Below are 27,792 nucleotides of genomic sequence, written 5' to 3'. Positions count from 1 at the left end.
ACTGTATTAATTATCCAGTCAAAAAGATGCAATTTTTGGCTATAAATGCTATTCAACTCATCAAAATATTAAATCTGGTATATACATTTGAAGATTTTAAAACAAGAAACACAAAATATGTTTAAATTACACATAAAAACCCACCAAAAAACTTATTTTCTTGACACTATAACACAAATGACTATCTGTGAGAATTACAAAATAAAGTTACATTCCTTATTTCTTCTGTTGGATCTGTGTAATCAATACTGTGAATGATGTAATCTATCCTCGGTTTACTGGTGAGCGAGTCGTTTTACAAGTACTATAATCCACCATGCCATATCGATGAGCCAATTACTCCCAACATACTCAAACGAGTTACTCGATATCTCAACGATTGAACAGTCAAATAATCTAGCACACATCGGCACATTGGTATCCTCCTAACCAACTGTTATTGTTCAAAAGTCGGATTTCCCTTCTCGGGTTTTTCCGACTCTTCGAGAGACTCGTTATTTACCAGGTATGTAGGATTCGCATCGGAAGCAATCACCACTACATCGGTCTTAGGAGACAGATTTCCCGTCTCAGTTTTGTTAGACTCTTCGAGAGACCCATCGTTTACCAGGTCTGGAGGGTTTGCATCAGGAGTAATTACCACTACATTAGTCTTAGGAGAAGCAGGCCTTTTATTTACAGAGCTAGTTTCTTGAGTCTCATACTGAGGTTTGTAATATGATACACCAATCTTTTGTTCATGAGTTAGTCCAGGACAAACACCCTGTAAAGAATACAAGAACTTTTAACAACAGATATCTGAATCTTGTTAAGTGGGGTTAGAGCACAGAAAAAAATGTGGACGCGGAACCTTGCGGTGTTACGACTCGTCTTGCAACATCGTAATCTGAATCGTCAACTTGAAAAAAAAAATTCATTTTATCATAATTTTTCATGTTTTTTAGAACATATATTTATATTAAAGTTTATAATGAACATTTTGGAACCTCATAGATAGAATTTAAAGAAAAGATAATAATGGCTAATATGTTCAAATAAAAACATATAATGGTTCTTACTATATAATTTTGAATCGTGGGTTAAGTAACAGGGCTTTGCGGTTTGATATGCTCTAAAGCGGTCGTTATGTAACGCAACAACCTCAAATTATTCCATGGGTTAGAACTACCAGCAATAATATGCATAGTTCTTTATAGAATAAATATCATATTATTCCATTGATATTTTGCCCCTTGCCCCTAAAAGATTGTCTCACTTTCAATGTAACTTTGTTTCATAAATAAACAACCGACCTTTAAGTGTCTTCCATCTAGGCGGGGTTTTGGTGGGTCGGATATAAACAACCTTATCCTTTTAGTGATATTTTTCTCTTATTATACAAATAATTTTCTCTTTTAAGTGAAATGTCATCAAGGCTCAAGAAATGTTATCCAACAATGCCAAAGCCTTAATCCCCAAAATATTAGGGTCGCCGTTTTGTAGAAGTAATCAAAAACATTAGTCCAAAGAGCCCAGCTAGTCCAATTCCAAGACAACTTTTGTCCAAATTTTGTTCTCTAAAACATATCCTAAGCTCAAGTTTTGTTAGGTTTGAGCTGAAACAATCCAGCCTATTATACAAGCTCACCCAAAAATTCAGAGTTGGAGCATGATCCTGGTCCCCCCTCACTCAACATTTAATTTGAGTGCACTCTAGACTTTGATTATACAACATTCCATTACCCCAATGCCATTGTGTGGCTCCCATCTAGGCGAATCGGATAAACGCAACCTTAACCTTATTAAACCTCGGTAGCAAACATAATCTGCAGCTTCACATAAATAAGAAGTGCACATGAATTAATGAGTCATTCTAATATAGCCCATCGGAACCAAAGAACTATGAATCTCTAGACTTTGATAATTATTAAAGATTTAATTTAAATGAGTGTATAGGCTAGACAAGCATCAAGTCTAAGATATGAATGGAAAAAAAACCAAACTAACCTTAACCAAACCAGCACTAGTGCTGGCCTTCATATCAGGTGGAACAGATGACAATACACTGGGCCCCCAACCTCTATGGACTGCACTACCATTTGAGTCCTGGTATTTCCTGTACATATCTGGAGAATGTAGATCCTGTCTCAAGCTGCTATTATGACTCTTACAATAGGCACCAAAATATGAGCAATGTTCACGTATTAGAGATATTTGTGGGGTTGCAGGTAATAGGTGACCTTCAGTGCTAAAGATATACCTGCAAAAGAGCAGATAACAAAGCAATGGGTAAAATGAAAAGTAAAAATGGAACTTTTAAACTTATCACCTTTATACTCCTATTTGATTATGAACTGGAAAAACTAATATTTCAGTCAAACTTATCCCCCCAAATTAACTTTAATGTACAATAACCTGAAAACTTACTTGTATGGCCCACTTTCAACAAGATTATCAGGACCCACAGCTAAATCAAACAGCAGCCACAAATATTTAACCTGTGAATGATTGTTAATTTCATTAAATGTGAGATAAAATTCCACAATGCCACACATGATGCCGAAGCGCCAGAATGAATCATACATATCTCACAGCCTAGCCTAAAATAAAGGTGGTTGCAGTCTCACAGCCGCGTGTTTAGAAGGATATCACATTATAATACAGTGAACTGAAAATAGAGGTTTACAGAATACAAACATGATAAGAACCTCAGGCCCTTTTTTATTAAAAATAAAATTAAAAAAAAAAAGAAAAGCAAACTCAGATGTGATACTTCATTTTTTTACCAATGCCCCACGAGTTAAACTACCATCGCAATTTTCAGTTGTATAAGGGTTTCATCTGGATAATACACATAATTTTGTTTACAAAACTTTAAATTGTAATTTGCGTCCTTACAATAGTGATTTCCACTGAGCCTTATTGACAGCAAGCATGAAACATTTTTGTTTACATGGTAAAGTTTATCTCTTATTCTCTTTTGGACTTGATAAAAAAATTCAGAATACAATAATGACGATTTTGTAGAGACATGCACAAAAAACAATAAACCCACCCTCTTGTCCCACATAAACAGCTGAAGGGAAACAGGTCAAATTCACGCAACAGCCCACAATTATCCTCAAGAAACAAGCAGAAACTATCAGTACTGAACTTTTATTTTTTTCAAGCACCAATATAATATGATACTTCAAATTTTTTACATTTTTAAAAACACATGTTAAAGCACATGAGCATATTGATAAGAACATACAAAAGAGAAAAATTAATGGCAGCCTACAAACACTGAACAAGATTTAAAACTCACAGTTTCAGCTAGGAAAAAGCTTTCCATGTGATCTTCACGCTTGTGATCCTCAACATCTGTAATATGACAATATCCACAAGGGCAACGTGCCCCGTATTGCAAACTGGAAACAATGTCACGTCCAACGTCGAGATACCTTCAAGCATAAAACAAATTAAAATATAGATAAGCACCAACCAACATTCATTGCAATAATGGTACAAAAAGCACAGCCAAGACATCAACTGGCATTTTTTTTAAAAACTATCCATCAAATAATTCACTAAGAAAACAGGTAGGGCTACGATTTGTTTCATACATACTCACCTAAATTACATGATAAAAAGTACTTGACCATCTTATCTTCTCTCAACTCTTTCACAAAAGGTGCCTTACACACACTACAATTAGCAAATCACATCTCTCATACGCAAAAAAATACCAGCCAATACATAACCAAAAAAGTTACGCAGATGCCTGACTCTGTGTCCTTTATTGTGATAGGGCCAAAGATATATAGTTCTTTGGTTTCATATTATAGTGAACTATAGTAAAATGATTCATTAAATCATGTGCACTTCTTATTTATGTGTAGTTGCACATAATGTTTGCTACCAAAAGTCAATACTCAATTGGAAATAACCTCTTTGTTAGTATTGTCACGAACAAGTGTAAGGTTGCGTACACCTGACAACCCCTAAAATCAAACCCTAGGTGGGAGCCACTTAATGGCATTGGAGTAATGGAATTTTGTTGTTGTAGATGCCTAACTCTATTTTTAGACAATATTAACCATTTCGTAACTTACAAGTAAAATCATACCAGTAAGTTTTCAGTCAGTTGCACCCCATTTTTTGAGAAAGATCAACTTTTTCAGAAATGCAGAGAGCGGAAGGCCCAGCGCCCAAAATTTCTCACTATAGAAGCTCAAGAAAACATACATTTTAATTTGTTTCATACATGATGACCTCCTTTACATGACAACTAACACTTGACCATCTCATTATCTCTTTTTTTCACAGCAGACGTCTTAAAAGTACTTCAAAAAGCAATGTGTAATTATGCAAAATTATAAAAGTACGTAAAAACAGGCAACTTTTGTACATAATCATAAAGGTTAAGTAGATGCCAGCTTTTGCTACGATTTTCTGAATGTTATCCGCCTAAGACTTGCAAAGCAATTCATACATAGCAAACAATAATTTTTTCCCATCCTTCTGAGAAAGAATAGTTTTAGGAAAAATAATCTAGAAACCACCTTTCCTTTATCTTTTAAAACCCTACTTAAAACATACCTTCCATAAAGGTTTTAAGGTTTGGCTGAAGTGATCCAAATAATTATAATGCAGACCGGAGCAAAACCAAGAGCAAGCACATGGGATCTTTAATTAAATCACACAAGTTGCAAATCATTTACACCTTCAGGGAAGATGTAATGTAAGGTGGGATTTTAAGAAAATGAATGTCAGGACGAATATTTCAAATTTGGACCACCCAAAGGGGGCATATGCCTGCTTACAATCAATATTACATTTGAACTAATCGACAAAAATTTCATTACCTATTCCAGCAAAAGTCACACGCTGTGTAACATAATTCGCTAGCTAATTCGCTTTTTGAATTTGCGATTTGCTCAAATTTGCCCAAGAATAGCCCAAAATCAACCATAATTCGATTTTTTCAATTCGCGATTCGCGAAGAGATTAGAGACCCATGTCACACTGATCAATTGTTACTGATAAGCAAGATAATGTTTATTTTGTCTCAGTGTGATAATATCAGTGCTTGGAGATAGGAAGAAATAAGAAGGGAACAAGAAAGGTAAGTAGTCATAATTCCTCAATAGGCACATAACGCAAAATAGAAGTAACCCAACACATCAACAAGTTCCAAGTGACAAGGACTCAATAGTTTCGTTTTACAGGTAGATATACTTCATTTAACTGAAAAAGAAAATGTTACAAAGTACCAAGACCAGAATTTTAAAATTGAAAGCAAAAAAATTTAAAGAAACTCCAACCTCTCAATACGTCAGGGAGGCTGGATACACCAATCAATTTTGTTATATATTAGCAATCAACAAAAGTTTCTGAACACATTCCTCAAACCTAAGCACTCACATATTGAAGAAAAACTTAACCTGCCAAAAAACCCAATGATTTTACTTTTTAACCTAACATATTGCATTTGAATTTGAATATGACTCAAATAAAAGGGGCCATCCAAAGTAAAAGAAATAACCTCTGCCAAAGCATTGCCACGAGAAAATGAATAAAATTCCATGTCTAATCATTGACAAATAACAACAAATAGAAAGCACAATATCGGAAAAGCCTTGTAAGTTTCGAAGCCAATGTATTATCAAAAATATAAATTGTTCCTCAAGAACAATGCACATCAAAACAAAAGTTTTCGCCCACTTTGAAACCATAATTCTCCAAATAAAAGTAGAAAGGGACCAAATTTGATATTTGTGCTCTTTAAAAACAAATGTAGAAGGAACATTGGTTAATGAACCCCCAAAAATTTGAACAAACCACTTAATTACATTTTAGCCCAATCTGATGGATATTATGTTGTTTCTTGTCAACAAAATGTAACTACTAAAAGCAACTGAAAAGTGATACTGTGACAGTAAATATGGACGTGAAAGTGGAAAAGCATGCTTTCAGTATTTAGATGTATAAGGAGACTAAGGAGTAGGGAGAAAAATATGTTGTGCTTCTACCAAAAGAGGTAGAAGAGAAGTAATAACTAATAAAGAAAATATGTTGGCCAAGAAGTGGAAATTTTTTTATTTATGTTCAAACATACAATTCCCGTATGCCAATCAGAATTTTAATATTCAGTTCAACTTGCTAACTGCTATTTCATTAATATGAAGTTATCAAGCTTCTTATTTTCAACCTTCTTAATTCAACATATGTACGGCTAAGCTCATCAATTTATGAACCTGACGCAGTCTCACATGATTTGCTACTCTTCTCTTAAATCGCAAATTAAAAAAGCAAATTGTGGTCGGTTTTGGGCAATTTTTAGGCCATTTTGAGCTAATTGTGAGTTCAAAAGAGAACTAGCTAGCAAATTATGTATCACTGATCTGACGACAATCCATAGGTTTTCTTTTCATCTAAATCTTCCCATTTATGGAGAGATTATATATTTTACAAAAGGAAAACATATTTCTTGTGATCCTTCGCCTCCATTTTTTTACTCCACAAATTAATATCCAAAAAACAAACGTGATACATTTTTTCTCTCTGATCCAAATGCAAGAGCAAAGTAAAAAGGTTCATGAATTAAAATTATGATGTTTTGACACTTGTAATCTTAACAACTATAATTTGGCAATTTTAACTCCAAATTCAGCCATCCTAGAGTCTTAAAATCACTTCTGAATTTACAGAAAAAGAACTCGACCACTTAACATGGACAAGCATTGACTCAGAAATGGCAAGGAGATTAAGCTCGTGTACAAATCCAAGAATCACTTTAAGGAGCCATGAAATAAAACTGTACTAAGTTAGGAACAGTTAGAAGGACAAAAAGGCAATCGTTATATACTGCACATGAGATTTGAGGCGTTAACAACTAAGTCATGTGCTTATGTTGTGTCTGCACTTTTAAATACAACTGCAATCTCTGACATGACACAATAACAAGATTGGACGCAAAAAATAATTTGCTGAGAAAACACTAAGAGAGTCAGACACCAATACATTTTGGAATTGAGACAAAATCCAATCTGTTTACATCTACTTAGCAATTTATGTTATCCTATTACACTTTGAATAGTTACAGACTTGACTTTTGGAGCAGTTAATGAGTAGAGGTTTGGAACAACAAATGAAAGTGAAAGCAGAGCATGATTAAGAAGGGAAGACTATAAGAAGTTCTACTGAGGACTCAAACGTCATAGAATGATGAAGCTAATAAAAATCCTTAGTCTGTTTTCAACGGACTTCTTTGTACCGGATCATAGTACCAAACAGAACCTCGTCTCTTAACAAAGAAGTAAACTCAAGATACTTTTTGACACTAATGAAGTTGCGAAGATCTTTGATATATATGGGCAGAAAGATAAGATGATTGCACAGTAACTGGTTATCATGATCTTCCCAAACAAATTACTAATGATTTATACATTACTGATTCACCCTCATTAGTTATCACTAAAAGACATCTTATTTGATTAAGTGCTCCAGCTTAAGCACTGGGCTAAGAAACAAAAAACAATAAAGCTGTAACCTGTGTGCATTTCACCTCACTATACCCAGTTCTCTTCAAGAGTGTAATACTCATGAACAAACAGTGTTAATCAGTAAACAGCAGAATTGATAAGCAAATATAGTCTATCATTAAAATCAAACTTGCATCTGTAATGAAAAGTATTAATTAGTAAAAATAAGCCACTGCTTATCAGCAAAAGGATAAAGATTCCAGAAAAGCTCTTCGGATAACAGGTAAGCAAAAAACAAAAAATCCAGAAAAGGTTCTGTTAAATATTGTTGTTCATAAACCTAATTGTCACTATACAAACAATAGTTGAAACAAATACCATTAAAAGCAGCAGTTGTGTTCGAAAAAGAAGAAAATGTATCAAAACATGCAGCAAATTGGAAAATAAAAGAAAGAGGAAAGGAACAGCATTTATCGGGTGGAGGATAAGATCAATAAGGACACTAAAACAGGAATATTACTGAATGCTAACCTGGTATCTCTGGTAGCTTTGTAAAGCCAATATGTACTCTCAGCTAGCTCAGGACGCAATGGATAACTTTTCTGACCTTGCTGAAATAAAGATTCACAATCAGGCCACTGCCACATCTGCCTCTTTCCCAAAAACAATCTTCATACTTTTGGCACGCTTAAACTATGAATTAATTTTTTTTTCTTTTAAAAACTTGATCAATTTCTAATGAGGGCAAACAAAGGAGTTGCACAAACATTAAGAAAGGTAGAGAGAGCAGAACCAAGTGAGGCAAGTGAAAAGAGAGAAGAAAATGTGAGAGCAATTGAGAGGATAGGAAAAAAAGTGAGTAGGTGGGGTCACATTCCAAAAATAATTTCATTCCAATATAACAGTGCCCAATATGGAAGTGTTGCAAATAATTTGAATTGGTAATCTCTCAATTTTTAAAGAAAACTCATTGAAGTAATCAAGCAGACCTAGAACTAGAAGCTTTGAGAGTTTACCTGAACACTAAGGGTAGCAAGATTAAAGCCCTCAGGGGTGAATCCGTATCTTTTCCAAACACTGTAGAAGGCAGCATGTGTGCGAATAGCAGGATTAATATCTCCAGCTAATACCTTCCAACAAAATTTAGATAAATCCTTTGTAGCCATATGATCAAAGCAATTTCAACTTGGAGAAGAATAAAACCACCTATCTATAAAGATATTAAATCCTTGTCAAGTCAGAACAAAGAAATTAAATAAAAATCTTACCTGTAAGCCAGGCCAGAATGCTTGCAAACTATTGAATAATGGCCATACAATAGCAGCAGAGTCCATATTTACTTCGACATACCTGCAGTGATTTCCGCATCATGTCAGCAAGACAGCAATGCTAGAAAATAACTCAGGTTGAATCAAAGCCAAACTTGTAGAAAACCACCAGGGATCAGCGAAGAGATACTGCATTGCAGCCCCATAAGCTTCTTGAAATATAAAAAGATATTCCTCATCTCCAAACAGTAAAAATGCCTGACAATTTAGGTTGTCAGTAAGTTAGCAGTTTTGATCAACAAACATTTCATAATTAAGTAATCAACAAGCACTTACTCAAAGTTTTACTAAATCATCAATCATTAAGTCCTATAAAGGTTCAAAGGTGGCTATTTGACATCACATGGAAAGTACGTTTATATATTCGACAAAAGTCAATATTACAAAAATATTGGTCCATACAGAATGATAGCAATCTACAATACAAATGCCAAATACTAAATACAAAACTAAAACCTTCGCATATATTATGGAAAAGGCAACAATGAGCACAAGTTCTTCAGCAAAAGTTACAAATTTTTTTATCAATATTTAAGGCCATACTTCATTTCAAGAGGTAATCATGCATTAATGCTTAATTTCCACACCTTAAAAAAGCAACAGCTTTGAAAGAAAATCGAAGATGGCACTCGCCAACAGAAAAATTCTGTTATTCCCAGAATTTTGGAAAACTGAATCACGATGCCTTACTTAAGTTTTAATTCTGACCAAAATCTACTATATGCAGGAGATTTCAAGTGTCTTTCTTATGCTACGTGAGATATAATTTTTCTTAAAAATCTGATAGTGAGGTACAACATGTTTTCATATTCATAAATACCATGATTTTCTCATGCGCGCTCTGAAAGCTTTACACTCTCTTGTTAACAAATTCTGGCAGATCGACAGCTAGTAATAAGCCTTTTGAAACAATTGACAGTCAAACAATCATCTTTTGGCATTATAGAATTCTACAACAATATCACAACATAACATTTTGGATTACATAGTTCACAGGCCAACATCTGTAGTTTATACCGTTTAGGCAAATATCTGAGGCTGCAACATGACAAAGTGCTAACATACACTAACCCTTGAGTATATGACTAACAAGATTTCTAACACGGTATACACTCCAGTATGAAATCCGAATTCCCTGATCAATCAACTCTCCCTCCCAACCCCAACTAAAATGAAAATGCGGCAACGGAACGGTGATGCGGTTACAAGAGTGATGCGGTTAGCGTAATGCCTAAATATCAATCAAAAGCATGAAATATCCTTGATACGGCCCAAAATGCAGTTTTTTTACATCTTTATTACGCGGGAAACATCAATTCGATTTTTTTATGAAAACCTTACAACGAAATTGATGTGATGCGGTGTGGCCTTGTTTTTGCACTATGACGGTATGACCCCGACCCCAACCCCAACACACACAAGTACCATAAGACTTCAGTATCACATATTGCAGTGCAAATTGGTATATATATGGCACCTGGGCACACTAATGGTGTACGGACAAGTTTTAAACTGTTCAATGAACTGGAGCATATCATGTTCCAATAAACACTGTTCAATGCTAGACATTTCCTTAGACAAAAAGGTTAGCAGGATGCAAATGTGATTTCACACTTTCTCTTTGTAATAATAGAACAATGTTACAGCATAAATTTTCCAAGTTCATAAATTAACCACATATAAGACGTAAATTGCTGAACAACCATATTATTTTCAATAAACAAGTTCAACGACATTAGAAGCTTTGAAGACATCATCCATACCAACCTTCAAAAGATATTCATAGAATGAATCGATACTTGTTCCAATTCCAGCATCCTGAAACGGAAGAGTGTGTTTAATATGTTGTCACCATTGTGTCTCATGGTCCAATGCAATTAACAGAACAATACAAATATTGATTTAATGTAATTGTAGATAAAAGATGTCAAAATTAACAAGGGAGGACGATGTACTCATGTATCCAATCGCTAATGCAAAGACTGGCCATATGGGTAACAAGGAGCTTTGATCCTAGCCCAAGATACTGTCAGACTTGATAGAGACTAATGTTTACCAAGTAAGTCATACAGGTAAAGTGATAGTAGCAAGAACATTTTTCTACGCTCATTTAACATCTAAAGATGACAGCCAGTCTGCCTGCACAGATTCGTAGATTTCCATCAAGAAAAGAAAGAATAAGCAAAGATAAATCTTTTGAAATGTCAAGAACTTTCTTAGTTCGAATATGTTTATCTAATGTGAAAAAAGGAGTTGAATGTTGATAGTGGTTTTAAAAGTCTGCTTACAATATATTCCATCAGGACCATAGAACAGAATGCTATGAAATTAGCCTTAAAAATTGTATTTGGTTATTGGGAATAGGATTCTAAAGACAAAAACTAAGAGAACACTTCCACAAACAAAACCTAACATGCAAGTGATCCATCAGAGGATCCTGAGACATAAAGGATAAATCCACATTGAATTGATTAAGTGTTGTTAGTAATTAACAAGTGGTATAGAAAGCGTGAAATCATTTAGTGACATATAGAGCTAGAGCAAATGCTACACAAATCGATCACTTATTGACTAGAAAAATGATAAGAGAAGTTGTCTGAATTCCATGATCATTTTAGGTGTATGTGTAGTCATATAGCACCAAGCTCCTAGTTCTTGATTTTCTATACAATCAATTCCGCGCAAGAATAAAAAAAAATTATAAGGAAGCATCAAATGGTGGAACCTAAAAGAAGAAATGCCAAAAAAAATGTAAATCCGATCATTGAAGAAGCTAGTTGGAATGCAGATTCAACTTAGACAAAGATGGAATTATTAAGTTTGGTTTAAGGCTCCTTAGTGGCGCCTTTGATACACCACCAATTGTTTGGTGTTTTCCTTGATGTTTGTACGCATGACACATTCTTATCCCACCTACCTTCCCACCACCAAATTAACCATATAAAATATCCACCAAGCTCCATTAATTTGTGCCCCCTATTCCGACATTTGTAGATGGAATATGGATTTGTAGGAAAATAAAAGCTTTGGTTATGAGAAAGTGAGAATACCAACAAGCTCAAAATAACATTGGACATTCAAAAACAGTGCAAAAAGAAGTATCAAAGAGACAGAATTTAGATCCTTGATCTTTCAGAGTATTAGCACCTTTTGTGTCCATTCACCAGTAAAGACATTAATATGAGCACCAACAAGATTAAGCTTAGAACGACAGGCCCACAATCCACGAACAGCATTCTTTGTCACTTGCTCATATACTGCATATAACAGACTGCAGTTAGCTTCTTTTCAATAAAAAGATATGCAAGAAATAAAACGGGTTCATAATTAAGGTTCACAGTTGAACCTACCAAATGAATGAGCATTTAAATACTAAGAAGAAACCTAGTTTCAAATTTACTTATTTTTCTGTGTTCCTATGATGTAGGACTTTGGAGGATAGCAAAGCAGAAGAAATATTCAACGGAAGTTTAGGATGCTCTATACATAATACTACCATAGTTGACAAAGTAAAATTACTTTAAAATGTTATATGATATGTGCCTTGTATATCTTCATCTCACAAGGATAAAGCCTAAGACATGCATGCTTTCATCCTACCTTGGGTCAAATCACGTCCAAATCATATTGGGTTGGGGTTTGCGCTATTGGATCAAGTTCAAGTTATGTTCTAAGTTGAGCCAAATCCAAGTCGTGTCTATATCAATATAATAATTTATGCCTCCAAGTCAGCTATGTTTAATATTAAATTGAGTTCAAATGATTTTAGAGTTAGTATTGACTTTAGGTCCAGTTTGGAACAAATTCATGTTGGATTATGTCATGTGTTGCGATGATCGGGCCATATTAGGTTCAGGTAAAATTTTGTTCCAATTTGGGCTATTAAGGATTCAAATACTTCAAGTCGAGGCATATGAGGTTTACGTGGAGTTGAGACAGTCGGGTTACGTCAAGTGATTGGATAGTGAATCGATTACAAGATAGATCAATCGAATCTTAGCCACTTTGAGATAGGCTTTCTCAAACTTATATCAAGTGATAGGCAGGTTAATCGATCAGGTCAAGTTTGGTTATCCACATTAATGAATTGATTTCATGTGTTGGTCATTCCCACGTTAGAGGCACGTCAATATAACTTTTCAAGACCCAAGTAGTCGGGGATATGTGACGTCAAAAATCATCAAGAGTCATCATACCTCGGGCAGTTGAAATGCTAATAATTTTTGGGCAGTAATTGGAATAATCACCTTTTTAAATTTGGTTACTCAGTTTGTTTTGGATATGTGAAATGTCGAGCTCATGTTGGATGAACAAAATGTTTAACCCAAGGATTTGGTGATTTCGTATTTGGAATTGAGACTAAGCCAAGTCACCAAGTTGTGTTATATTTGTAATTGGTTCCTGTCAAATTCAAGTCAACTCAAATCAAGACGAAACTGCAGAGTTGTTTACACTTCATAGACATACAAGATCGAGTTGAATTTTGGTTCGGTTATTTTTTTGTCAGATTGTCTTTTCATCAGAGTCATATCAGGTTGTAATTAAGTTTGATTCCAGTTATGTTAGGCTTGAGTTAAGTTCATGTTGGGTCTTACAAGGGTTTACATGAAGTTTTAGTGGTGGGCATTCGAGTGGGGTCATGCTTGGGTGACAGTGTTTCAAGACAGGCAATTGTCGAGATCAAGAGAAACTGATAACAAGTTGATTCGGAGTCATTTATATGCTGAGGTCATTTTCACTATAAAGCGGGTTAGGCTTGAGTAGGCCGCACACCTCGGAACAACCTTCAAGGTTTATTGGGTCAACTTTTACATCTGTAATTTCAAACAACACCCCCTATTTCACTCGGTCCTTTTCGTTGCAGGAATCTCTCTTTTTGAGGATCTTTCTCGAACCGAGAGACTTTGGTCATATCCTCCTTTATCGGTATGGGTTGTCGCCTTGCTTCCTTCCCAAAACCCTTATCATAGTTTCCTATGGGCGGGATACACTGGATAAGATGATGATGAAAATGATGATCACAACCCCCTATTGTAGTCGAACCACCCCCCCAAAGAGATCATTGGTTATTGTTGGCAACAAGTGTTGTTGCCGCTCAAAACTCAAAAGGCATTTGTCTAAATGGTCATCAAGGTAACTTTTTGAATTTAAATTATAAGATATGCAATTATTTTGATTCTCATTTAATTGAAGTATTCAAAACAAGATCATACACAAAAAGTAAGTCGTTTACAATAGAACATTAATGGAATGGATATTCTACAACAATCAATATTTTCGGTGTGACCAAATGTTTTACTTGTAAACGAAAATAAATCAATATTTGAAATCAAAAGACATGAATTTTTAGGTTTTGGGGAAAAATAAAACAAGGACAAATATATCAAAACAAGTAATTCTAGAAACAATGGAAATGTGACACTACATTGAGATACACTCAAATATCCATGATGCATACTCAACACTGCATATCATATGAAATTCAAGTATATCATAGAATGACCAAGCCTCCAAACGTGGATGCATATGCATATTTAAAGTAGGGAATTTTTAAAGAATGACAAAAATAACAACCTTCTCAACAGAAAAAAATTTCTTGTCAATAGCTAGCTACTTATTGCTTTAACATAAAAGCCTAATGTTGCCTAAGCATCTATTTCACAACCCTAGAAATTCGTGGAAAATGGTTGTTTTGATCCAAATTTTTTAAAAATTCAAGGATGGAAAGTAGGAAACTCAAATCCATAATGTTAATTGATGCCACTTAGTGGCTCCCACAACCATCCTAGGCACAGTAACCTAATATCCTTGTAGCAACAAAGAGGTACTTCCTATTGACCCTTGATAGTTGATGGCAAATATCATCTACAACTTCGCATAAACAATAAGTGCACATGATTTAATGAGTCATTTACTATAGTCCATTATAATCCGAAACCAAAGAAATGTAAATCTTTGACTCCATCAACATAGCAAAGTAACAAATAATATGCAAAAATATAGTCAGAAGGAAAACTTATAATATGAGTCATAGCCTCATAGGCATAGCCACAATAGAAGGCCATTTGAGTCCTACAAAGGTAAACATCAAGACCCATGTTGCCTTTATACAGCAAGCATTCTCAGAGAGTAATTGGTTGGTGAAAATGTGATTTCCATTTTTATGCTGTGGTTGTTTAGGGCATCATTTTAACATTTCTTGTAAGGAACCACACAAAAAAAGGATTGATCAACAACGATTTGTTCGGGCAATATGTTTCTAAGAAATCATTTATCACTGAAGAAGTCATTTATCCAAACTCCAACCAGATGGATTTAATTCATCTTGAATATAACTTTCAGTTTCTATATTCTGCTCTTTAGACACTCAAGAAAAACTGAAGTTTGAAATACTACAAAAGTAACAATTTTTACTTACCAGGATTATTTGTTAGGCGGCTTAAAATACCAAATTCCAAGGTCAAAGTCCCACCACCTGCAGTTGACGTTATCTGAAGAAGTCCATGTGTCATCAATTTTAGCATATATAAATAAGATGAAAAAATCATCATAGATGGAGAAACAGTCAAAAGGCAGTTGAACAAAAATATACAAAATGTGTTACTATATGCAACGCACTATTGGTAATCAGATTCATAGCCATGATCACTCAGATATTATTATCGCTACGACACCATACCGCGAGGCACATTAAAACTTAGATACTTCTATTTTAAAGCGCAAGAAGGTGCAGAGAGACTTCACCTTACTTTCATTTTCATCTACTCCATCCAATAAATTCACGGATCCAAATGGAATGCCTGAAACATAGAGTAAATTGATCATAATAGAGAAGTACTCAATTTCTTGGGGATAATAGTCAAAAAACTGATCCTCAACAGATGAAACATGAACACAGAAAAACTAATTTCTTCAGAAAGAGTGTAGATTCCTGACCCATCAAACACTTTCTCATGTACCTTTTATTCCTGTTTGGCCTCCTCCTTTAATGCTCTTCCTTCTTTTCGGTGGAAAGATTAATTCAGAAAGCTAAGGTTCCTATTGTTGTACCTTTTTTGCTCCATTAATCTAATTTTTCTTATCAAAAAATTCTTCTAGGGTATCATTTAGTAAAGATACGTTTCATCTGGGGAAGAACAATTTTCCTAAAAACCTAGCATCATGTCCCAAGAACAAGCACATCCATGCATTTACACACAAAAAAACACCCAACTAAATGAAAGTGGAAGCCTCACACACATAGAAATTCCTTGGAAACTTATTTTTAACAACGCCTGCGAATTTCTAGCAAAGTTTAGTCCAAGACTTAAACTTTGTAAGACTTGATTAAGAGTGAAATACACAGAAATTTCCAACAAAAAAAATGACAAAAGCTGTTTTTGACATATTATGAGGGTAAAATATTTCTATACTGATTAACAAGTATTGATCTATATAACCTATTTTTGAGACATCAATTGTATCTCTTCGCATTTTAGACACAAATGTTTCAAAAAAACAAAATTCAAAAAGTTACAGATCTAAAACAAACGCCTTTCCTCCAATATAATCCAACTCACTTAAAGGGAATACAAGGGTTGTGACAAAGTTTTGGTTACCAATCACAAAAGCACTATGTCGCTTTTAAAAGTCCAGCTAAAGAAGTATAGCATATTAGTCCCAACTGCCAAGTGTATACTTAGACCAAATTAACTTCAGTAGCACACAAATGGTTTAATCTCTTCAACTTAAGTGTACTTAATATCACATCGTTGCTAACAAGTTTAGTTTAGTTCAATACTTTTCTTTTGATATTTTTAACAAATCATAGTATATTTAGCGTGCAACCAATTGGTAGATCAATACTTATACTCTCACACTAACTATACTTATAAGTCAAACTGTCAAATTCAATTAAGTTCATTCCCGCACTAATAAGTTCACTACAATTCATTTTAGTTCAACACTAATATATTTAAATCCGTATCATCAATTGTTTCCAGTTAAGCAAAGAGAACAAACTACTTCAACATAAGCATTCACAATTTGCAAAATGGGAGAAAAAATAATTGCAAACCTGTGGGTGTGTCAAACGCAGGCAGCATTCTATTGGCAAGATCCTCTGCTAAAAGAAGCAATTGGTTTTCATATGATGGAATCCTCATGCCCTGAAATTAATAAACAATCAAATCATTAATCATAAACAAGAAAAAATGAAAACAGACCTTTAGTTTTGCATACTAGCGGGATGTAGAATAAGGAAAAGAAAAAAGAGGATATCTTTAAATGAAAAGCCTATGTTATACTCCTCCTGAGTCCTGCCTACTAATCCTTCCAATTTATGAGTGCTTTTTTTGTGTGCTAAGAGCAAATCAGTGGGAGCAAGCTCAGGTCTACCGTTTACAAGATTATTAGAAGTTTTACTTTCTAAGTAAGAGGAGCGAGAAAGTAGACAAGTATTAGCATTAGGCTTCTATTTAATTTTTCCTTTCTTTCAAGATAATAAAGGATTTATGAAAGAGATACAAGTATACAACCAGAAGTACCTAAGAATAAAAAATCTTCCACAAACAAGTAATCAACTCATTAGTCCTAACAAAAAAGCAAAAGTCATCACTGAATTCAATCAGAAGACCAGAGTTTAGATTTGAAAACCAATCTTAGAATGAACAAAGACTGCTGGCGTTAGTAGAAGAACTTAGTAAGTTCATCATTTTTCTTACCCATCACTGAGATTCAATCAGTCCGCTGGCCGTGGAAAACGCATCTCATCTTTCTCAATACGGATAGAAGTCTCTAGGTTAAGGATTCAAGCACCTACCTAGGTTCCCAAACAAACACCTTTCACTTAAATAATGTTAGTGTCCTTAACACTATAGATACTTTGAACATCTAGGAAGTCCACTTATGAAATCTTTGAAGCAAAAGAAACAAAATGTCTCCACAAGTAAATGGGCATTGAACGAGAACTCTTCCCATTCTTCATATGAAGGATGATCCTCAATCCCATGTCCCCTACTAAGACAACATTATTACAATTTGAAAGGAAAACCCATCAAGTCTTGGAATTTAATTTCACCTCATAAACCCATTATAGCTCCTTGTAACATATATCATTTAAGAATGCCTAGCTATTTTCACCCAATAGTCTCCTGCCATTCATCCAAAACCTATAAGGATTGTGGATATCCCATTACAAAAATTATACATGTTCAGCACCAACATCAAACTGAACAAGGGTAGCGCCAAGAAATTGGTGAAAGGGAACAAATTACTTGCTCGAGAACCAACTTGAAATTGATAAAGTAGCTTAACATTCAAAAGGCATGGAATAAGGTAAGCATCATTGCATACAGGGAGAAGTACATGTTTACAAAAATAAAAAATAATTCCCAATTAAAATAACCATTCCTTAACAAAAATTTTGCAAAGAATCTAATGAAAATAAGCAATAATGTACTTAATTTCCTCATGATAATGCATCTTCTATGCTATATCTCAGCAAGCCACAGTATCAGATTATGGAATTATCTTAAGTAAGGATGACACTACTTCATTTTTATGAGCGTCAAGACACACATCAAGATACAGCTCAAATACCCCATAAAAACATGGCCTCATATGCCATTTACACAACAAAAAATTCAACGTACATGACCTTAAACAAAATGTTTGATACCATGAATTAAAATCAAGGCTGTTACAAACTTCGATTTAGTTGTTCCACAACAAGTTTCAGCTAGACAAAACATCAGAAAGCAGTAGCATTTTTCAAGTCCAAATGTGATCCTACAGAGTAATCATTAACTGCTACGGAATAGACATTATTGATAGTACGATTTTAGAGTCCAAATATGGCATATGATTCGATTGATTTCTGTGATTCTAGAAATTTCTCTTGACTAGATATCTTGGTTATGTGTGTTCATAGAACCGTGTTATATTTTACGATACGATTCAAAGAACCTAGATTTTGACAACCATGCCAAGGGCCAAACTGTATTGTGTTGTGCTATAAACAAAAATTGGCCACAATTATTCCAAGCGGATAAAAAAATGAAATCTTTCAAAGGTTTCTGATATTACACCCCTTTCTTTTCAAAAGCCATATATAGAAACAATAATCAAGATTTCTTATAAGGAACCCATTGTCAAAGTGCATTCTATTGGAAACATCAAAATCAAAAACTCTTCAACTAGTAAATTTACCCTTATCCCAAGAAGTTGATCTATTTTGGGATTAGAAAGAGCAATGGAATAACATTTACTAAAAATCTTTTTGGTAAAAAGGTTGTAAATTTGATTCGCAAAATCCTTAAAGAATTTCTACAGTTTTACCATATATTCACTTAAATCTAAATATCTTGTCACCTCCATGTCATGGGGAAAGTATATTTAGTAATTACATATTTTTACCACCAAAAGATCAATGTTTTGCAAAACATAACCACTATTTTAGGTTAATTTCAATAACAGAGTGTTAAACAGTCATCTTCTAATGTGTATCCTTCATAATAAAAATTCAAAACATTGTACACATTCCAAAAATAACTTTTACAGAACTTATTTTGGATATTGAAATAATTTTTTAGAGGAACAATTGCCCAACTTATCGATCATACTTCAAATTTCCTTAGACATAATTTGGAATAGTGGAACAAAGTTATGTGGCCTCTAACAATGCTTTAAAGTGCTAAGAGGATAACACCTAGAAGTTGTGAGCAAGCCTTTATGCGTATAGTAAAATGGCACTCCTTCCTTTTTTGAGTATTCAATGGAATATTTCTTTGTATCATGCATATTCAAGTTTCAGATGAAAAATAATACTTCCACAGTTGCACAGTTTCTCCTATTGGTGCCACAGAGAAAATATGGAAGAAATAAATAAATATTCCAGTCCCAAATAAAAATCCTACATTCACTACTAACTACAAGTCCGGGAAAAAGTTCCAAATTTTGCCATGCTCATGCCACAATAGTAAACACTTGCAACAAAAGGCATTCTTATGCAGTTCTGCAACCCCAAACACACCATGACCACAAATCTGATTTATGGCCTCAACCCTCCCTACAAGAAAGGAGAAGTCATCCTAGATCTCTATTTGAATATGATGTCGCCCAAACATCAAAGGTAGCAAAAAAGTCTATACAAGCTAAAACAATAAACACGCTTGACTTATGGTGCGACACTCGCAAAATACCGTCATATCTACATCTACAGCTGCTATACCCGACATAAACACAACTACAGTTTCGTTCTATTTCCTAAATCCTCCTTCTAGGACTCTAATTAGATGAGAGTTCATCCCGAAAGACTAGTCTAGCAGGTGAGAGAGTCCATTTGATCTAAAAACCCACATTAGTTTCCCACACAAACAAAGTGCGAAAAGTCCCATAACTTTGCAATGGGCATAAATCCATTACAATTCCCTTAGGACGAAAATAGACCATTGCTTTATCAGCTGACATTCTCTCAAACATGGTATAACCATGGTGTACATCAAAGTTGTCTAGTGAGATACATGCCAACAAAAATTTAACTCGTCTAGATTCTAAGTGCTTGATCACCAACATATAGCATAGAAAAAATTCAATCAAAACTGCTCAAAATACACCAAATATATATAAGCACACAATCCTACTGATAATCGCAAACAAATGCAAATGAATAACATTCAAAAATACATAATGCATGTTCCAACTGTGTAGCCCAAGAAAGGAAAACAATACCGTAGCATAATCACTTGCAATAAGGTGCGCAGATACCAAACCTCCAAGCACTCGAATTGTAGTTTCAAAAACGGACACAGTTTTGTTCTACATGAGTTACAACAAATTGTCAAAGATTAAATTTCATATTAAAATTAGATTAAAAAAAATAAAAAAAAAACACGAAAAAACCAAAATTGGTTGTATTTTGCTCAATATGGGACCACAAGAAATAAGCTTAGAAGATTATCAACACATTTTACAAGACCATGGAAAATAAAAATTGTTTACATACTGCAAAATGTAGTCAGGAATGAAATCAATTACATCAAAACAAATGCAATATTTACTAGTTCTTAGAAAAAGTAACATTTTTTCCACAACATGTTTTGTAGTACATTTCGTCAAAATAATTGTCTACAAATACATAAAAGAATTAAATAAGAGATAGAGAATGAAAATATACTTTGGATTGGCTGTAAATATTCATTCAAAGCAATTTATCTATTAATTTTACGTGGTATAAGCTATGAATATATGATATCTAGACTCGGATTAAGGTGTCAATATAAGTACATATCTAAAAGTCCAACTCATCATGACTCAAATTTTAGAACACCTAAACATTGTCTTGCATCTACGTAAGTGTCGGCCCCAACACCAACATTATACTGCTTTTTTCTTTCTGAAATGAAAAGTTATCATCACATGCAAGGTGTAATACCTATAGCAACCTTAGCTCAACTTTGTTCAACCAAGTAAATGTTTCGCTTATGTATGTGCACAATTTTGAGATTGTTTAAAGAAAATATAATGTGAAGCACTAGAATATAAAGATCAAAAGGAATTGGAGGTTTGTTAGGTAAAAACATATGTAGGCTTTTTTAGCTTATTGAAGGACTAATGGAGATTATGGTCGTTAAACCCTGCATTTGTGGCATTGGTGAATAGGGGCCTCAAGAGCTTGTTATGCTTAGATCTTCAAAAAGGAACACACCTAAGGTAGTAAATGAGACTATTTTTGAAACGTTTAAGACATTTTTGGCCCGTTTTTGCACATTTTTTTATTTGTGCTTAGTTGCATTTAGGTAATTTTCATGCATTTTTGAGTAGTTTAAGGTGCATTTCCTCTATTTCTATTTTCTTTCTCTCCCCCTCCCCCATTTTGGTACTTATTCAGAGGCATTTCCCTTTAACTTCCCTCCTAAAATCCTACCTCCTCTTTTATTCTTTCCCTTTTTATTAATCTATATAATCACCAATTCACCATACACTCAAATTCAGAATCACACTAGCAATCATCAAAATAGAAGGAGGGAATGAAAACAACTACGGTGGGTAGAAATTAGTTTGCATCACCTTATTGCAATTGTATTATGCACCCATAAGAGAAATGAAGGGGAAAGAGAAAACATAACCGCAAGTAGAAAAAGAGATTCAAGAATTGGAGGAAAATTAATGTGAGTGTTACATCTCAATGATTACTCAGAAAGTCCATGAAAATAAGCGGGGGAAAATCTCATTTCACAAGTTTGCTAACCAAAGACAAGAAAAGCAAATTCAACGACAAGAATGTGAAGCTTAAATGATAACTACAATTGCAAACTAAAAACACGAGAAACTTCCTACAATTTAGAAAGTAAACATCACCTTTACTTTTTCCATCTTTTAGAACTTCAATCAAACTGAGCTACATCGTGATAGTTATCGAAAAACTAAATTAAAAAGAGTAACAAAAGATAATGACAATTCATGTTTAAAGTGGGAGCACTTTATAGGGTATTCATCGGCCCATAACCAAAAATTATTTTCTTTTAGTGAAGACACAAATCTCATTACTTCAAGTAAATGCTTGGAATTAATGCTTATTAGTTTTGACATTGTTCCCAATTATAGTTTTTTTAGCAAGAACACAACAGCAATAAAGTATACTTCTTCCATCTCAATTAATCACCAATTAGAGAAAATTGTTCATTATTATGGTTTGATTTATTTGATCAGTTTGTCCTTTTACTAAGTATAAGCTCTTTCTCAAAGTGTGTACCTAAATTGAGTTGCAAGTTTAAAATAACGGAGGAATGTTCACCCTCACTTCATTTATTCCTTGCTTCCAACACTGATTGACATTAGTTTATGCTACATAAGAGTAGTTTTTTTGTTTTATTACTGCATGTATTAGTAAAAATTTTAATCCTTATTAGATATTTTGTATAAAGGATTTCTTTGAGTAAATGTTATATTTAGTTTATTTAGGATCCCTAAGTACATTTATATGGATTTGAATGATAATCGGGCATAAAAATCAAGAGCACTTTTGAAAATGAAGGAAAAGAAGATGATCAAAAACAAAGAAACAGGAAAATTAAGAAGAGAAATCAAAAGGTCTCACTAAAACAAGCATATCTCTCATACCGTCAAAGCTCCTTCCAAGATTTCAACTGGAGATTAAAATTCAGGATCTTACAATTGAATCAGTATACTTCAAGTCCAAATAAGACAACCGAATAGGGAGATATGGTCGTTTGAAGTTCACTGTCCCCACATCTCCTATACTATGCGCGGGCGTGCACCACTCAAAAGCCCAAGATTCCACATCCACACATGACGTCGACATTCTAAAGCATTTATCCTTACCACGCGTGGGTGCGCGCACAACTCGACCAACAAGTCTTAAAATTTCACCACATCAATAATCCATGCATATTATGCACAAATCTCCTACTTTTCATAGGATTATCTATCCTAATTAGTTCAAAAGAATTTTAGTATAAATAAGGTCATTTGATTATCAGATGTAAATAATCCTTTGTCACAAAGTAATATAATTTTTAAAGTTTTTTCTCTCTACCTTTTGTTCTAAGTTTCTTTTCTTGAATTCTTGGTGAAGGAAATCAAAGGTTCTCTTAAACAAAACTGTGAGTTTTATTTCTTTATCTCTATTTGTTAAGTATGTTATTTTCCTTTTCTCAAATTCCTAAGTATAGATTTCTACTAGAGTCATGAACTTATTTAGATTTTGCTACCGCCATATCAGATTCTGAATCTGATATGACCTATGTTACTTGGACTCGAGTACGGGTATCAGATACGGGTGTGGATCCTAGGATCCAGTAGACCAATTTTAGAATAGTAGGATATGCAGATACCGTCCTAATACTGGATACAGGTACGGGGATACGGCTTAAATATACTTAAATATAATTAAAATAGTCTATTATCTAAAATGTAAATATTCAATCAAATTAAAGTTTTTTTATTACTTTACTACACACCTACTAGCTATTATATTGAAACTTTGAGATGTGCTTCCTTTTTTAAAAAGTGAGTTTTTTATTAACTAATAATTAAATCTACTAGCTGTACACATTTTTTGTTGCATGTCAGACAATTGACAACACACCATTATCTCTTGATTACACTTTACACTTTAGTAGTTGGTATAGTAAGATTAATTTGCATTTTTTATTAGTACAAAATTGAGTTATCACTTTCTTGCATCATTGCATGTACTGGTTGTAAAAAAATTAAAATTGTACAATTACATCTTATATGAACGGTAACCTTTCATCTTCTTCTCTCTTATTCTTCTTCCCTTTACATACTTTCATCTTCAAGAAAATTTGTTTCATTACTTTCATCTTCTAATTCATTTCTTAATTTTTTGTTTGTAATTATTTAAGCATCAAATTTTTACATGCTTCAACGCATGTCTTCCTTCAACCCATTCTTCTTTATTTCTAAAACAAAAGATAAAGCCATTTCTAAAACAGAAGAAAACCTTGAAGCTTCAATGTCTGTTGAATGACAACGTGAAGTACCCATGTGCAATCCAGCGTACCGGGCACGTGTTCGGCACCGGTATCCGTACCAGCCGCACCAGACACCGGTAAGTCGGTGAAAATGGAGGGTCCGAGTAACATAGGATATGACCAATCGAAGTATGAGTGGTAAATATAATTAATAATTGAACAATATTGAGATAATTAATCATACCAAAATATTAGGCTCTATTGGTAATATATGATTGTATTGGATCTGATTGTTCTTAATGATTTTACACCACGGCTCCACCTAATGTAACACTAGGATTAAATTTAATACGATTGTTTACGTTGTTCTAGTGTTAGGATTATGCAATCGCGATTCTAAGATAGTATCTAAGAAGTAATAGGAATTATAATTGTCTTAATTCCACGTTAAGTTACTCAAAAAATTACTAAAGAAATATTACAATGATCAAATAATAGATTGTCTTAATTCAACTAGTGTTTTTCAACTCTTTCACTTTTCTGTTTTTTAAGTGTTCCTTGTTTACCTTTAATAACCCCTTTTTGTTAATTAATTTAATTGGAACCAAATCTCTTTTTTCCGATGGGTAACAATCCTTACTTTCCAAACACTGTTTGAAGGAACAAGGTTACTTTGACGTCAAACACCATACATTTTTTTTAGATTTCATTTTCATACTTGCTCATACAAGCTTAGGAATCAATAATTTCTCTCTCTATTTGGTGCACTGTACTCTTAATTTCAACTAACTTTTAGGCCTAATAAACTAACAATAGTCAATCAACAATAAAGAAATTCAAATTGTTAAACTAAGGTTAGTCTTTTAATTGATTTTTCATAGAAAAAAGACTTGTAGTTCAAAATTTAAAAATTAGCATAAATTATTACCAACTCACAATGTCAAATCGTAGGTTTTTCCCAATCCATTCGACAGAAGAAGCAAAACGCTCTTTATCGCCAAGCAAAGCCAATGTGTCAAGGGAGTCAATCTACAACAAAAAGAAAATTCAAAGTCTACCACTAAATATCATAAAAGTTTACAAGTACAAATCTAATATTAGCATGTGAGTAGGTATAAGGTGGGTAAAATTTATCGAGTTTCACACTGCATCCGCCAAGTTAAGGCGAGTATGGGTATGAAATTACCGGTGGGTAGATGGCTCTCACCCACCTCATATCCACTCGTATGCTTCATACTTAACCCCTCTATACCTACAATACACTACATCATAATATTTCTATATACAATTTAACAAATATTATTGGTAAAATGTCATAAGTATCAAATTTCTTAAAGATGGCCAAATTAATAAGTATATTATTTTAATTATATATGAAAACTTTTCTAAAATTAAGTCTAAATGTTGCAAATGATATGGTGAATCATTGGCTACGAGTTTTGATTTTGTCTTATAACACTTCATGATTTGATAAAGATTGAAATGCAAATTTGTAAAGAATGGCTATGCTAGTATAAAATGTGTATAACCATGATGGGTAGTGGTGTGAGGATGGGTTTCGATACTAACCTACGTGGGAAGGCATGGCCACAAAGTTTCGCCCATGCCATAGGTGGTGGGTAGGGGTATGGAGGAGACGTATCCATATTTGTTTGCCCATTTTTCCATCCCTACAAGTGAGATACCGGAGAGTTCATATTCTTACCAAAGTTAAAGCGTAACCACCAAGAGTATCTTCCCCATCACATGACAACGGCTTCAGCTCATCTCGTGGAAAAGCATAATCCATATATCCATTAAATGCATGGAAAAACATCCCCTTAACCTAAAAATATAACATACAATATAATTGGTGAACCAATAGGTAAGAATATTAATAACAAATTCAACATAAAGAACAGATAGAACACTTGTAAAAACATATGTCAAAAATAAAAACAAAAAACAAAATAAACATATTAAGCATTAAGAAGTGATATTCTGCACTTTAAAAAATAAGTCAAAGCTACTAAAATTGTGGATCTAGATTGTAGAGTTTTACAATACTAAGATTGAAATATAGTAAACGATCAGATATTGTCTGAATCAATATACAGAATGCAAGATTAGTCAAATCACAATGGAATCGCACGGGATCACTCAAAAAAACATCAAAATTGGTCGATCCTATAATATAAGTCGTAATTGCAACTTAATGCTTGGATGACTCACTTGTTCTACAATGCCTATTGCTAATATTTGGCTAAGAAAAAACGCACAATTGTTTTGATGACATCAACTCCATGCCTCTTAGTAACTATTTAATGCATCGCAAAGCATTGTTGTGCAAAGGCAAGCCAATTGATTTTAAAAGAATATTAGTGCTTTCCATACGTTACATGTCATATATTGAAAAACATAATATACTCTTGAAAACCATTGATGTGATTAAAAAATCGTAAATGTGCCTAGGCGCCGAACAACATTGCTCCTTAGTGCACAAAATAAGTTGCACCACGCCTCCCCTCTTCATCAAATCTGTGTGACATTTAGACCTTCACAAATTTGCTATCATTATTCACATCAATGTCTGAATTCCATATTATAAAGTTGTTCAAATTAAGATAACAATATTTACTTTACTGCATAATTGGAAATGTTACATATGGAATCCCTATGAGTATTCCTCTCAACCTCATATTGACTATGAATTTTAATTTTCATTTGTTGAAAAACTCAAAAAGACATCAAGCAATGGTAGCTTTAAAATCCCAATTAATTAAGTAATACATTCAATAACAACAGTGAGTTCGTTAGCACTAGAGATGTTCAATGGGGCGGGTCGGGCCGAGGCGGGGCAATTTCTTAACGAGTCAGGTCGGGCTAGGTCACATTATTTTTATAGTGGGTCAGGCAGGGCCAAAAGTCCATTTGACCCGCCTCAACCCGAACCATTTATATAAAAATTCTCATTTCATTAACTAATTATGAATCAATTTTATAAATATTTATTGCTAATTTTTTGCAACTTACCCTTGTTATTATTCTGTGTGATTCTACCATGCTGAAAAATCCTACTCAATTTTCAACTTTGCACCTTCCAAATTCGCGAATACAAGTGACCCTCATGAATCTGAATCGAGATTGTTGGATTGTAAATTCTATTCCAACTATAAAATGCCATTCTAAAATGCATACTCTTTGTGGTGGCTGGATAACATTTACTCGAGCTAATTGTAAATTCATGTCAACACATCTTGTAAATAATACCTTTGACCCTTTAGAAACCCGCCTCGACCCGTTAAATATCCATTAGTAAAACGACCCTTTAAAGGCCCACCACTTTTTAAAAATTAAGGATCAAGCCCGTTTTAACGGGCAAAACGGGCTAGTTCATGGGCTTTTAACGGGCCCACCCAATAAACACCTCTAATCAACACCCAAAACTCATAAAGCAGAACATTTATAACTCATACTATCACACTAAATGGTTAGGATGTTTAATGATACCTTCAGTATCAAGGGTTCACACATGCATATTACGCAAGAATGCCTACTAAATTTGCAAAGGATTGTGGCCAATAATTCAAAATTTTAGAAAAT

The 27,792-nt window shown here is 33.8% G+C and overlaps 1 protein-coding gene across 1 annotated transcript in view; it reads right to left on the bottom strand.

Moving 5' to 3' along the window:
- Positions 1–13: 13 nt before the first annotated feature.
- LOC130826558 (alpha-mannosidase I MNS4) overlaps positions 14–27,792 on the bottom strand; it is a 29,593-nt gene continuing 1,814 nt past the window's right edge. Inside the window, exons 3-18 of the mRNA XM_057692142.1 lie at positions 25,916–26,035; positions 25,147–25,239; positions 20,483–20,569; positions 16,830–16,920; positions 15,518–15,573; positions 15,192–15,264; positions 11,921–12,030; positions 10,541–10,591; positions 8,883–8,971; positions 8,714–8,795; positions 8,462–8,575; positions 7,977–8,056; positions 3,287–3,422; positions 2,407–2,477; positions 1,987–2,239; positions 14–763 (exon numbers count right to left, since the gene is read on the bottom strand). Of these exons, the coding sequence (XP_057548125.1) occupies positions 437–763; positions 1,987–2,239; positions 2,407–2,477; positions 3,287–3,422; positions 7,977–8,056; positions 8,462–8,575; positions 8,714–8,795; positions 8,883–8,971; positions 10,541–10,591; positions 11,921–12,030; positions 15,192–15,264; positions 15,518–15,573; positions 16,830–16,920; positions 20,483–20,569; positions 25,147–25,239; positions 25,916–26,035 (1,833 nt within the window). The 3' untranslated portion in view covers positions 14–436. The remainder of the gene's footprint in view (positions 764–1,986; positions 2,240–2,406; positions 2,478–3,286; positions 3,423–7,976; positions 8,057–8,461; positions 8,576–8,713; positions 8,796–8,882; positions 8,972–10,540; positions 10,592–11,920; positions 12,031–15,191; positions 15,265–15,517; positions 15,574–16,829; positions 16,921–20,482; positions 20,570–25,146; positions 25,240–25,915; positions 26,036–27,792) is intronic.

Source organism: Amaranthus tricolor, chromosome 1 (assembly GCF_026212465.1).
Source record: "Amaranthus tricolor cultivar Red isolate AtriRed21 chromosome 1, ASM2621246v1, whole genome shotgun sequence".
NCBI classification, from domain to species: domain Eukaryota; kingdom Viridiplantae; phylum Streptophyta; class Magnoliopsida; order Caryophyllales; family Amaranthaceae; genus Amaranthus; species Amaranthus tricolor.
Note: the sequence above shows the minus strand (reverse complement) of the source record. Positions and strands in the feature narration are given on the sequence as shown.